This window comes from Centropristis striata, chromosome 11 (genome assembly GCF_030273125.1).
Source record: "Centropristis striata isolate RG_2023a ecotype Rhode Island chromosome 11, C.striata_1.0, whole genome shotgun sequence".
In the NCBI taxonomy this organism is placed as follows: domain Eukaryota; kingdom Metazoa; phylum Chordata; class Actinopteri; order Perciformes; family Serranidae; genus Centropristis; species Centropristis striata.
The window spans coordinates 5,860,002-5,873,985 of NC_081527.1; the positions used below are offsets into that span (position 1 = coordinate 5,860,002).

Sequence of the window (13,984 nt, forward strand, 5' to 3'; positions counted from 1 at the left end):
TGGCTGATTGAATTGGGAGAGAGAAAGAGACGGAGGACAAAGTTGGTCCTAGGCTGTTCCGAGCTGCTTGTTTTCTGCTAGAGCCACTCGGGCTAATTGAGCCTCTGTGACAGGAAGCCCCTGTGGGATGTTTGGTGGTCCCTGTTAAAAGGGTCAGGAGATTCAAAGTGAAGTGTGTCGTGTACATAGTCAAGTTGAGCAAAGTCTCCTCTGTGACCTCTCGTGGGAAAATGATAAAAACTTGAGTGCCGCCTGCCGAGCACTGACACTGATGTCCTTTCGATGGCTCCACTCCAGCACAACAAAACAACAACTTAGGGAGGAGTTTGAGTTTAGTTCAAGGACAAATTGTTAATTTGTTGATGCATGTAAAGGATCTTGCGTAACGTGTAATCCAAGACCTCTTCAGCTGTCACCGGACCTCTCTCTTTATGTATGCTGCACTAATCTGCTCCACTGAGGTGCTGTTTTATTAATGCGTACGTGGGTGATTCTCATGAAGCCAGCCCAAGTTCTGTCTGTGAAGATTATAAGGATTGTAGAACCTGATAATGTAATAACCGCGATAATGTAATAACCGCGATAATGTAATAAAAATCTGCACTTGAGTCCACTGAAAATGTAATAAAACCTGATAATGTAATAAATTCACAATAATGTAATAAAAATCTGCACTTGAGTCCATTGAAAATGTAATAAAACCTGATAATGTAATAACTTCCCGATAATGTAATAAAGTGCATTTCCCAATAATGTAAAACACTTTTTTACCAATAATGTAATAAAGTATAACATTAATGGGATGTTATTACATTATCAGGTTAGCCTTCATTTCGCAAGTCCTGATAATGTAATAATTCCCCAAATTTAACAGCAGACCACCCATTACTTGGGTTCAAGTGGTGATACTGTGTATCAACTCTGGCTCAAGAGCTCTAGCGCCACCAACAGGTCAAAGTTGAATGTTTATTAACTTTTGACACGTTCATCCATTTTCACAAACGAGGTATCCATGACAACTGAATGCATTCAACAGCTTCTTGAAATCTAAAGGTGCTTGGTGTTATACTTTATTACATTATTGGTAAAAAAGTGTATTACATTATCGGGAAGTTAATACATTATCAGGTTTTATTACATTTTCAATGGACTCAAGTGCAGATTTTTATTACATTATCGGGGTTATTACATTATCGGGAATTTATTACATTATCAGGTTCTACAAGGATATACTTTATTGAACTAAATATATTTCACTTTTATATGAATGAACAATATAGCTATAATGAGGCACAATTCATTGTTTTCTGTTAAAATAATATTTTCTCTATTTTTAAACATATTTTTGATTCACAAATTCATTACCGTAATGGGTCCAGATAAAAATGTCATGGTTTCCCTACACTTATATACAATAAATATTTAATAAACTTTTAAACTTTAAACTTTTTTAAACTTTATTTAATAAACATATTTAGCAGAATATAATCAAACATAATGGTTTTTAACAATGTATAAAGAACAAAATCTGAATGAAAATTGATGAGAAAAAAATGGTGAAATATTACGGTAACGATAGAATTGTTTGCATTAAAATATGTTTATATTTGAATAAAATACATTTTTGTGATAGCAGCTAACCTTGAGCATATTTAAGTGCTTGCCAAAGAAAAAAAACTATCTTTTGTTCGGTAATGAATTTTGCTCACAGTGTCTCTAAAAATGTCAGAAAAGACCTTAACATTTTTTAAATTGATTATAAATTCATATTTAAGAGTGCCTTTAGATTGTATATGTTATAAAGGTTCAAAGAAAATATGTATTCAATGCTCTTGGATTTTTGCTATGAGCTGTACCATGTTCATGATAATCACCCGTGTGTGTGTGTGTGTGTGTGTGTGTCCAGGACCTGTCCACTCTACAGTGTGATGTGTGTATCCTCGTCTTCTCGGTGACTGACAGGCGAAGTTTCCACCGCACCGCCCAGCTCCGCCTCCTCCTCAGGGAGTCCCAGCCACACACACCAATCATCCTGGTGGGCAACAAGAGTGACCTTGTCCGCTCCCGTGAAATCAGCTCAGAGGGTGAGTACAGTGTCAGTAATTTAGACCTGTCATATATGCACGCAACTGGCCATTTGCCAAAACCCCTCCCCCCAAGCAGGGCTTGTTCAATCATCACTTAGCAACCATATCCAGGCATGGCATGTCTGTTTATAGTCCGGCGGCTTAGGACCAGATTTGGGAAGAAAGGGGACACATCGGACAAAAGCACCAAATTTTTTCCACATGCTCTCTATCACTATAGGTTTCAATTTTTGGTTGGAGCCACTTCATCAAGGTTGCAGATCGGAGATGGCAGCCATATAAAATCTATGAGAACCAGTATATCTTCTAAGCCACTTAGAAGGTCAATCTTAGTGTCAAAATATACATTTTCTGGGTCAAAGAATAATTTAAAGCTACTGAGAATATCACTAGATGATCAAATAGATATGTTCATTTTGGCCATGTATTTACATAATTATTAGATTCCAAACATTTTCAGCTCAGGATTCTCTGCTGCAGCACTTGAAGCGAGTTGCCTACCAGTCTGGGTGAAAATGAACATGTCTATTTGATCAAATAATCATCTAGTGATATTCTCAACAGCTTTAAATGATTCCTTGACCGAGAAAATGTAGATTTTGACACCAAGATTGACCCTCTGAGTGGCTTGGAAGATGTATTGGTTCTCATAGACTTTATATGGGTGCCATCTCGGATTGGCCATCTTGATGAAGTGGCTCCTACCAAAAATTGAAACCTATGGTGATAGAGAGCACGTGGAAAAAAATTGGTGCTTTTGTCCAGCGTGTCCCCTTTATTTAGCTAAGCCGCCTGACTATTAGGATGTCATGTCTTCATGCTGAAGGCATACGTTAGGGGTGGGCGATATGACCCTAAAAAAATATCACAATATTTCAGGCTATTTTTGCGGGAACGATATTCTTGACGATATTAGGAAATACTTAAAAAGATATAGAAAATATGATTTGTATAAATAATTAAAAATCTAAAATGTAGTTTGAAGTGCAAATCTCAACAGTTGCCAAATACAAAAAAAAAAAAAATACTCTTGACTCTTGAGTATGAGCAAAAAATGAAAATAACCATTTAGGGGTTTTCGGGGGCATATTTTAATGACATTTTGTAAAGGAGAATAAAGGTTATTGTATGTTTTATCTAAGGCATCTTATTTTGACAGTCTTCTTGTAAATTCTGTGGTGGATTCTCTTAACACACTGTGCTCTTATTTTGAAAGCTGCATTTGTTTAGCGACAGGGAGTAAGTAGCTTTTTGTGATTAAAACAACTTTAACCACTACATCAAGAAGTAGGAACGTTGCTAATAACAGGATATGCATTTTTTTTTACCATAAAAAAAATATACCGATATTATCGTGAACGATACGATATGGCACACCCCTATAATACGTACATAATTTGAGCCTAAAAGTCCCCTGAAATTCAAAAATGGATAGTAATAAAATAAAAGTCCCCAAAAATAAATAAGTAAGTAGCCCTGCCCTGGTCTTTTTTGGATTTTGAGTTTACACTTCTCCAAACACATTTATTAGTCCTTCTCCTAAAAGCCATTTCTAATGTGGCATTAGAAATTAATCCTCTGGAGTCCATCTATTTATTGAAAATACACATGTTTAATTTACAGTAATAACTTTATTTACATATGATATGTAGACAAGCTGAGAAAGCCAGTTGAAAGTTCAATCATAGGAGCTTTCACAGTGTGACATTTATGTTTCTAGACCATTTTTAAAATGGGAATTTTCTTTCCACAATGAAAACTATTACTATTTTTAATTCATATGCAAATAGACTGTTTTGTAGTTTTATTTTTTTAATTATTTTTCAGCTGTTTTTTTGCGTGTATAAATGGTTAAAAAGAAATGGTATATTTGGGTTCCTGGCAGCCTTATACTTTATACAGTGGGAACTCTTGGTGGTGCTTCACAGTACCACCTAGCCACCTGGCTGCATACTACATTGAATTTCACAGACTTTTGCACCATCGCATGCACGCAGATTTCCCCCTTAAGACGAACGTCTAAACGTGCAATAAAAGTGAGACGCAACGCCACTTTTTTGCGTTTTCTGTCCAGATCGTCTCCATCTAAACAGGCCCTGAGTCTGAAAACATGAGTCTGAACTCTGTATTGCTTCCAAGTATGTAGGTTAAGCAGCAGGAGTTATGATAAAATGGAATGCATAATCATGTTTTTCATTATACTTCTAGTACTAGGACCAACTAGTATTACACTACAATATGAAAACAGTGTTTATTTAATTCCATGTCTCCCACTTAGATAATCACTGGTGAGAAGATAATCCTCTTATCCAATGTTATCAATGTTATAGTCCATCAGGTGCATTCTGACAGTCACGGAGTCACGACATCATGTCAGGGCTAGCTGCTGTTCGTGCCACATACTGTATAAAATCTATCCGTCTGAAAAATGAAGCATGTTCAAGGTTCCTATTCTAACCCTAACCCTTACAGCCACGACAGCACTTGCTATTAGAAACCTATTGAGTTTGTTTTTTCATCAAAGTTAAAGACTTACTTTATGAGCACATAGGATACTAAAGCTCCCATGGACATTAAGAAATCACATACTCACCATGAATTGGTTTCGTCCATACTCATTAAACTTCCAATGCTGAGCTAAGCAGCCCCTGGGTACATGAAAATTGCTTCTCTGCTCAAGCCGTGAAATTCAGCCCGTGAATGTCCAGGGCTAATGGCAAATGGTGTTTGTTGAAGACAGCTAAAAAAAAAAAAGAAATACTCGTTAGCAACATTATAAAAACAACAACAACCCTATACAGTATAGACAAATAACACAACAGAGAAACACAATAGCGTTGAGAAATAGCCTGGTTTTGTGGTTATAGCTGTAGCCCACATCGGACAACGTTCGGCGCTTATATCCCTGATCGGACACATCTGCAATGCCGCATCGGAAATTTAGTTTATGTACATGGAGATTTACATGTCTAATTACAATACGAAAGTAACTCTGATGAGAGAAAGCAGAAAAAACACTTGGGCGACACGATCTTAAAAGTACATCTGTATTTTTACTGTACTGTATTTTATTGTGAAGGACAGAAGTACTGTCCGGGTGTGTTGATAACGTTGACATTTATTTGGCTTACCCAGAAACATCCAATTTCCCCTGAAAAACTCAGCAGCCCCCATTGTTTTATTGTTTTACAGCGAGGATATCCAAGTGTCCGATCTGGGATACAGTTAGCGCACGGCTAATTCACCGGCGTTAGCGTCCTTTTTCCGACTCCGGTAAACCCGAGGCTAACGTACACGTTTGAAACGATATACAGCCTGAAAGATAAGAAGTTAGTCTCTAGTTTCACACCACTTACTTCATTGGAAACATAACATGATCATTTGCATTAGCAGTTAATGTGAAATTTTGATAGAATGTTAGCCAAAAGCTGTCCGATGTGGGATACAGTTACGCTAGTTGTTACAGATGTCAGAAGGATTTTAAATTAGACTTTACGGATCTTTTACGTTTCACAGTTTCACTTTGGCACTCTATTTAAGACACATTTAACATGGTTCTTGTTTTAAGCTGGAAACTTTTTCAGTTTGGTTGAAAAATCAGTTTTCAGCCAAGTCATGGAGCTAACTTTAGCTTGATTAGCTCGTTAGTCACAGCAAATAAAATCTGCTATTTTCAGCAGACGCAATCAGCGTTCAGCAGCCACAAATGACAATTTTACTTTTGTCTCTATTTATTATTAGACTTTACTGATCTTGTACGTTTCAAAGTTTCACTTTGGTACGCTATTTAAGACAAATTTATCAAGGTTCTTGGTTTCAAATAATAATTCAGATGGAAACTTTTTCAGTTTGGTTCAAAATTCAGTTTTCAGCCAAGTCATGGAGCTAACGTTAGCTTGATTAACTAGTTAGCCACTGCTAAAAAAATCTGCCAATTTCAGCAGACACAATTAGCGATCAGCAGCAACAAATGACAATTTTACTTTTGTCTCTGTTTATTATTAAGGGACAGTTATTTCATAAATAAAATTATTGTTGTGAAGATGCCACTGTTATCATTCTAAACTGCATAGGCACGTATGAGAACTGAAGACATATAAAAGTTAACCAAGGAGGGTTTAGCAAACGCTTAGTTTACATCTGCCCAGACACAAGCAATGCTGAACAAATGCCAGACTGCTGTATAAATGATGCAAGAGAGGAAACACACCACAGAGATTTAAAATGTACTCTTTTGCTAGCTATTCATTAATTCTCTTTAAACAGCTCTCCAAATGGAACATTTCTTGTAATTACAATGATCTGCTGGATGCTGATGCCTTTTTCTGCTGGTTATAATGGATATGTGGATATATGTGTATATGCACACATACAGTCACATTTCCCCTGGAGAACAATGGTAGTGTGTTTTGTGCAATTACTCATCCATCCCTTCTATTTACCCTCTTTTCTATCTTTCTCCGCCTTGGCTCATCTGTCTCTCCGGCCTGGTGTTTTACTATAAATCTTCCCTCAAGCCGACATCAGTCTCCATTAGAAAGGCTCTTGGGGGATCTATCTTTGATCAGCAAAATCAATTTCTTCACTGTTTACAACATCCGTAAATGCGCTGTTGGTAAACTCCTTGTGGGAAGAAAATTCTGTCATCTATTATTGTTGTGAAGGGGTGGGAATAAAGACGCCTCTAAAATCTATTTAGCCCTGTGGCTTTTTCTATGTTTTAGTGTTTACCCAGATTGTATCAAACGGGGTGTAAATAAATTGACCAAAGTGTGGAACAAATATAAAAACACACAAAATTAAAAAAGAAAAGAAAAACACTAAACATAAATTTCCCCTTTTTTTGTGTCCTTTTTCTTGGATTCATCACCTATAGGGCCAAAAAAAACATACATTATGCATTATACATTCTCAGAGCCAAATCGAGAAATATTTTCCTTCTTTCATTCATGTTCATAAGGCAAATATTGAGTGTTTGGGAGGAAACACCGCATCACTTGCTCTATGGGCCCAAAAAATACAGGAAATCCAGTTAATTTTATATATGGAAATCAAAGTTTTTTGGCTTCAGTCACCAAATAGAAACCTTCATAGGAATGAACGGGGGCCCACCTTCAACGCAAATGTGAATAAGGAAATGTTGTTAAGTTAACTCACTACACTAGTGAGTGAAAACACTCACTACAATCAATACCTACTAAATGTCAGCATGTTAGCATTGTTACCAAGCATAATTAGTTAATTAATCCTAACCCCATTAAATTTTACATAATATTTATTTATTGATTATCCTTAACCACTTATCCGCACTCGGGTCGTGGGGGCTGGAGCCGAAACCAGCTGACATAGGGCAAGAGGCGAGGTACACCCTGGACAGGTCAACAGACTATCACAGGGCTGACACATAGAGACGGACAATCATACTCTCATTCACTCCTACGGGTAATTTAGAGTCACCAATTAAACCTAAGTGCATGTTTTTGGACTGTGGGAGGAAGCCGGAGTACCTGGTGAGAACCCAAGCTGACACAGGATGAGAACATGCAATCTCCATAATATATAAATAATATGAGATATAATAATAATATAACAGATTTCCCCCGAAAAACTCAGCAGCCCTCATTGTTTTACAGCGAGGAGATCCACGTGTCCGATGTGGGAAACAGATAGCACACTGCTAATTCACTGGCGTTAGCATCCTTTTTCCGACTCCGGTAAACCTGAGGCTAACGTACAAGTTTAAAACGATATAGGTACAGTCTGAAAGATAAGAAGTTAGTCTCTAGTTTCACACCACTTAATTCATTGGAAACATAACATGATCATTTATATTAGTAGTTAATGTGAAATTTTGATAGAATGTTAGCCAAAAGCTGTCCGATGTGGGATACAGTTACGCTAGTTGTTACAGTTGTCAGTAGGATTTTGAAATAGACTTTACGGATCTGTTACGTTTCAAAGTTTCACTTTGGCACTCTATTTAAGACACATTTAACATGGTTCTTGTTTTATGTTTGGTTGAAAAATCAGTTTTCAGCCAAGTCATGGAGCTAACGTTAGCTTGATTAGCTAGTTAGTCAGGGAGTATGTCTATGTTCCCCTCTTTGTATGATATAACAAATTAGCATTTAGCTGTTCATTTCTGCAGGATTACTTACTATGACAGACTCAAGTTACTCAGTTGCCATAATAAACTTAAATCACTTGTGTAATCCAGGTGTACTAAATAATACAGCTGCATTTTTAAGGATAAAAAGTAGGTTTTCATCATTATGAAGACAATGGTGCATTCAAAATTCAATATCTCACAATTACAAATGGGTATAAACAAAACAAAGCCTGTGTGTGCAAGCGAAGACAAGATGATCCACATTCAGTCGACTAAAGGCTTTAACTGCTGCCAAAGTTGCTCCTATTAAATATGGATGGGGATGAATAATTAATGCAGTTGATTATTTTGTGTTCTATATTTGTATTCAGTTTAGGTACATGTGCGTGAGATTTGTTTTGTGTGAGAGGTGTATTTTTCGGTCGATCACTGTCAAGAAATCCCACTTCCATCTGCTGCGGTTCAGCGCACAAAAAGAAAGAAAAGAAAACATTTTTAAAAAGTCCGTGGGGATGAATATTTTCTCAGCATGTGGAAGTGTTGTTTTGATTCACAATTCACAATGGAAAATGAATAAATTGTGTGAATGTAAGAGCTCATTTTACTCTGGTAGCCATCATTGAACAGCAAGCTTTAAAAGACCTTTATATATTTTGGCAAACAACTCTGAAGAAAGGTCTTGGCAAAACAAATACACAGAAGAACAAACGCACCATGCTGTCCTAAATCCATTTAGTGCTGCCAGAAAATCCATTGAACAGAGATCAGACAGCAGGCAGGTTACACTTTTGTTGGACTTTTATGAGTATTTTTAATGCAGCACTAGCAGGCCATGCCATTGTCTGAATTTCATTATTGTTTTGAATAGAAAGTGGGTGCGGAGGAACAGTAGAATCTGACTTGTTTGGGATTTTTGGGACCGATGTTGATTTAAGAGGGGAAAAAATTAGAGGATTACAGATATGGCCACTGATATGGTGCATTTTTGAGCTGGAATAAATATAAAGTACCTTTTCTATGTGTGCACTGATATGACTATTAAAAAGAAGTCTACTTTCTTAGACAATAACTTTTGACTATTTGAGAATATTTAACACTATTGTAATATGAGATTTAGTTAGTTTCACAATTATTTTTATTAACTCGGCCTATTTTCTTATTTTCAGTTTACTTAAATAATATTAGCGATTTGTAAAATGTAATAAACATTAATTATTTATTATTTATTTATTGGCTGAGGAGAGGGACATCTGGAATGTCCTGCTGACCCCGCGACCCGGCCCCGGATAAGTGGAGGAAAATGGATGGATGGATGGATGGATGGATATTATTTATTTAATTTGGAACTAGTTTATTTTGTTGTGAAGGGACTTTAGGTCTTCCGGGGTGAGAGGTGATGTTCTCCTTCTTGGGCATTTGTGTTGTGGTTTTTCTTTCTTTTTTCTCCACTACAGTAAAAGTCCTGCATTCAAAACTTACTGTAGTGAAAAGTACAAAAGTATCAGCATCAAAATGTACTTAAAGTATCAAAAGTAAAAGTACTCATTATGCAGAATGGACCCACTCAGATTGTTTTATATATTCCAAGTTTATTATTGGATCATTATTATTGATGCATTTTTGTAGGAAGCATTTTACTGTTATTAAGGTAGGGTTATTTTATATACTGTTATGTGGTTTGATTTAAAAAAAAAATCATGTTTTTATGTTAAATCTCAAACTGAAAAGTAACTAAAGCTGTCAGCTAAATATATTGGAGTAAAAAGTACAATATTTGCCTTAAAATGCATAATTTTATAAAGTTACATGAAATGGAAATACTCAAGTAAAGTACAAGTACCTCAAAATTGTACTGAAGTAGAATACTTGAGTAAATGTACTAAGTCACTTTCCACCACTGATTGTATTACATTCTAGAAATGTTAACAGCAAAAAAAAAAGATAAAATAAACAGCTAAATGAATATCAGTAATGTATATATTCAGTGTCAGTCAATTGCTGACCATTTAAATAAAGATTTGTTACATAAAAATATGCAGAAAAATGGCTGCAGGGACTCAAAGATGAACAATTATAATATCTATTAACAGACAAAAGGAATAAACAGAGATAAACCAACTAAGTAACACAGAAAAAGGAAGCAGCTAAATCTTCAGGGTCTCCAAGGCCAAAATAAGAAACAAAAGTCAATCACTATCTGGAAAATAAAAATAATAGAACTTAAACTGTAATGAATACCAAACGCCAAGCATTGTTTTCTGCATTATCTATTGTATCAGCTGCTTATCAGCAGGGGATAACAGACTGAGAGAGAGCAGTCTGACCTTGATTTGAACCTGCATTCACAGTTCTGGTATATAAATTCAATACTTCTCTGCTGTCACATGATCAAGCATAAAGACACATGGTTTCCCACCCCTCTCTTTCTGTCTAATCCTCTAGAGAAGCCCTGTCTCTCTCTCTATGTCCTTTGGGTCCTTGTTTTTTTTTTGTTTTGTTGTGTTGTTTTTTCCCAGATGGCACATCTCTGTTGGGATTATCTCCCGCTTACAGGACGCTGCTGCTGCTTTTTTACTATCTTTATGTGTGTTTGTATTCGACATACGTGCACACACACAACTGCCCTGCATGTACGCAGACGCAGCGAACACACACACACACACACACAAGCAGATGCATGTCTCTCCTGATGTCTGCGAGGCTGTTTTATAGCGAAGAAGACTGTGATAAGAGGAGGAGTGACAGAGGGAAGGACGAATGCACGAGAATCAAAGAGATGCATGAAATGCTGAATGTGTGTGTGTGTTCTTGTACTTCCTACATAGTGAGGACCAGAACATGTTTTTGACCAACAGAGTGAGGGCTTTTTTGCAAAGTGAGGACATTTTAGGGCATTCATTAAAGGGTTTTTTGAGATTTTTAGACTTTTTTTTAAGGGTTAAAGGTTACATGATAATGATAATTAACTGACACTGTATTGTGTGGTTACAAAACGAACTAAAATTATAGTGAAAATGTCCTTCGTTTTCGTCTTTGTCAACTTTTTTCATACGTAATGAAGACGGATCAGACAAAGGAAATAAAGGCAAAATTTACTGTGACCTCTTTTAATCTCCCACCCAACAAATACCCCATTACAAAAAACTAAAACTAATAAAAACTAAACTAAAACTAAAGAAAAATCCCAAACTATTATAACCTTGCAAGGGAATTCACTATTACAATGAGGGCCCTCACAAAGATAGAAGTACAAGGAATGTGTGTGTGTGTGTGTGTGTGTGTGTGTTTCTGTCCTTGAAAGAACCACTTTGAGTTTTAAAACCCTTCAGACTGAGAATTCTTTTACAAAGGGAGACTGTTTAGCTGGCATTTCATCGATACATTTGTTATTCCATACAACCTCTTTTTGGAATATCTTTTTTAAAAGTTATTCTGCAGCTCTTTAATGAAAGACGATCCTGGCCTTTTCCCACAGACTGGATAAAATAGCCTTTTCCATTTTGTCCAATTCTGCCCTTTATAGTGGCCAGAAACAGCTATATAACCCTCTTAAACCACTGCTGCTGGCCCTGACAGCCTTTTAAAGGTAAATTGCCTCATTTGCAATCTGCAGAAAGTGTCAGTGACCAGAGGTGAACTCAACTCTCAGATGAAATAGAAGTCTAAATTAGGATTCTTCACAAGGAGCCATCCAGATAGCAATGTAATGTTAGCCTTCCCTTGACTTTACAGTTAAGCGTTTTTTTACATTTTGTCACTGAATTAAATGACTGCTCTCACATAACCACCATATAAAATCACAGCAAAGTAGCTATCTAAGTGTAGCTGAATAAAAAAAACAGCAGAGTCAAAGTAAACCAGCAGCTGGGAAGTTATCTAGAAAGCTAAAATCCCTGATATTTTTCTAAAAAGGTTGCTGAAGGATAAAGTAGAATTAAAAGGAAGAGAGAGAAAGAAAGAATTAAACATGCTAATACATGCTAATGTGTGCTAAGTGTTAAATAGTTTTCTAAGTTTAAGTAAGGCTATTTGTTTGTTACCATTTTAAAGCTTCAAATTTGGCATGTTGACCATCTTGGGGTTTTTTTTATGCCAGAATTGACTATATTTGGATGAGAGGTAGCAGCTAGCTAAAGCAAATACTAGCTAGTTAGTTTGCTTGGCAAGGTCCAGCCATAACTGTTATGCTAATTAGGAAGCTAATTTTGAGGCAAATATTGTACTTTTTACTCCACCACATTAAACTGATAGATTTAGCTGCTTTTTTAAGGTCGAGATTAAACACAAAAAACATGATCAATTAGGTGATTTTAAAGACATTTCTTTTAAATTAAACCTCATAACAGTACATTTAGTAATTAAAATTATCTTAGCAAAATCAAAACACTGCTTACATAAATACATCAATAGAAATAATCCAACAATATATTCAGAATATATAAAACAATCTAAATGAGTCCATTCTGCATAACGAGTACTTTTACTTTTTATACTTTAAGTACATTTTGATGCTGATACTTTTGTACTTTTACTTCAGTCAGTTTTTAATGCATGACTTTTACTTGTAGTGGAGTAATTTCACAGTGTGGTACTAGTACTTTTACTTAAGTAAGGGATCTGAATACTGGGTACAGCCATATATCACATCAACTCTTATGCTAATTATAATGCTAATTTTGGCTAGTGACAAACAGACTTAAAGCAAAATGTAGTTTCGTAGTCTTTTGGTAGAACAAAACGGTGAACAAGATACTTGTAAGCAACGGAAAATGTTACGATTAGCTTTCATGAACTGAAAACTGAAGACTGATGATCAAAAACAGTTCATTGTGGCTTTATTGTCTATTACTTTAAGCATGACCATAATTTACAACGTGAACATCATGCTGTATTGAAGAAGACTTAAAACTGTTGTTTGAGATCATAAACACATTAGAAAAGTGTTTACTGGGGGAATAAGTCAAGTCAGAAGTAGGTTAATTTTCTCATAGACATCTATACAATACTTCAACAGCCTGTGCAGCTGCCCCCTGCTGGTTAAGGCACTTCCACATGGTGACATGACTGAGTCCAGCTTTAATGTTATTTGGGTTATTAATGTCTCTCAAATATTACGCTTACAAGAGTTCCTAATATGTTTGCAATATTTTTGTATTTAGTATAAAAGGGAGCTTGGGGATGTACTCTTCTTGCAGATTATTATCAGCAGATTAAAAATATATTTTGAAAAAATATACTATATACTATCAAAATGTGTATTGTCTTATTTGCTTTCACCCTGTCCTTTTGGTATTTTGGAGTGATTGTAAAAGGAGTCTGGATTAAGGAATATGATTAGGTTGGATAATAATTAGAGTTCTGACAACATTAAGGCTTCATTAATGTTATGATTAAAAGTTTGAGCTAGTTGTTTAAGACAAGTTGGAATTACTTCATGCGTATAACAGTGAGGGCTGAGCAGAGGAAGAATACAGTCAGTGGAAGATTTTCACAAAGACATAAAAATAGAAAAGTGTGTGTGTTTGTTATTGTGTATGTGTGCTTATTGTCTGGAAGTGTAGAAACCACAGTCTGGGGTCAAATCCTGTTTTGTTTGCTTTGTTGTGCGAGTTAAACAGAGGCAGCAAGTGTAAAATCTGTGCGCATCGGTGCCTGCACATCGCTGTCGACTCAACTTTGGTCACGGCTTTGTTGTATACTTAATGACACGTGTAGAAGGAGGAGGAGGAGGAGGAGGAGGAGGAGGAGGAGGAGGAGGAGGAGGAGGGAGGAGGCGAGGAATGAATAA

General features: G+C 36.1%; 1 protein-coding gene across 1 annotated transcript in view; it reads left to right on the top strand.

The window, feature by feature from the left end:
• rem2 (RAS (RAD and GEM)-like GTP binding 2) overlaps positions 1-13,984 on the top strand; it is a 57,334-nt gene that overhangs the window by 33,675 nt on the left and 9,675 nt on the right. Inside the window, exon 4 of the mRNA XM_059344988.1 lies at positions 1,907-2,084. Within this exon, the coding sequence (XP_059200971.1) occupies positions 1,907-2,084 (178 nt within the window). The remainder of the gene's footprint in view (positions 1-1,906; positions 2,085-13,984) is intronic.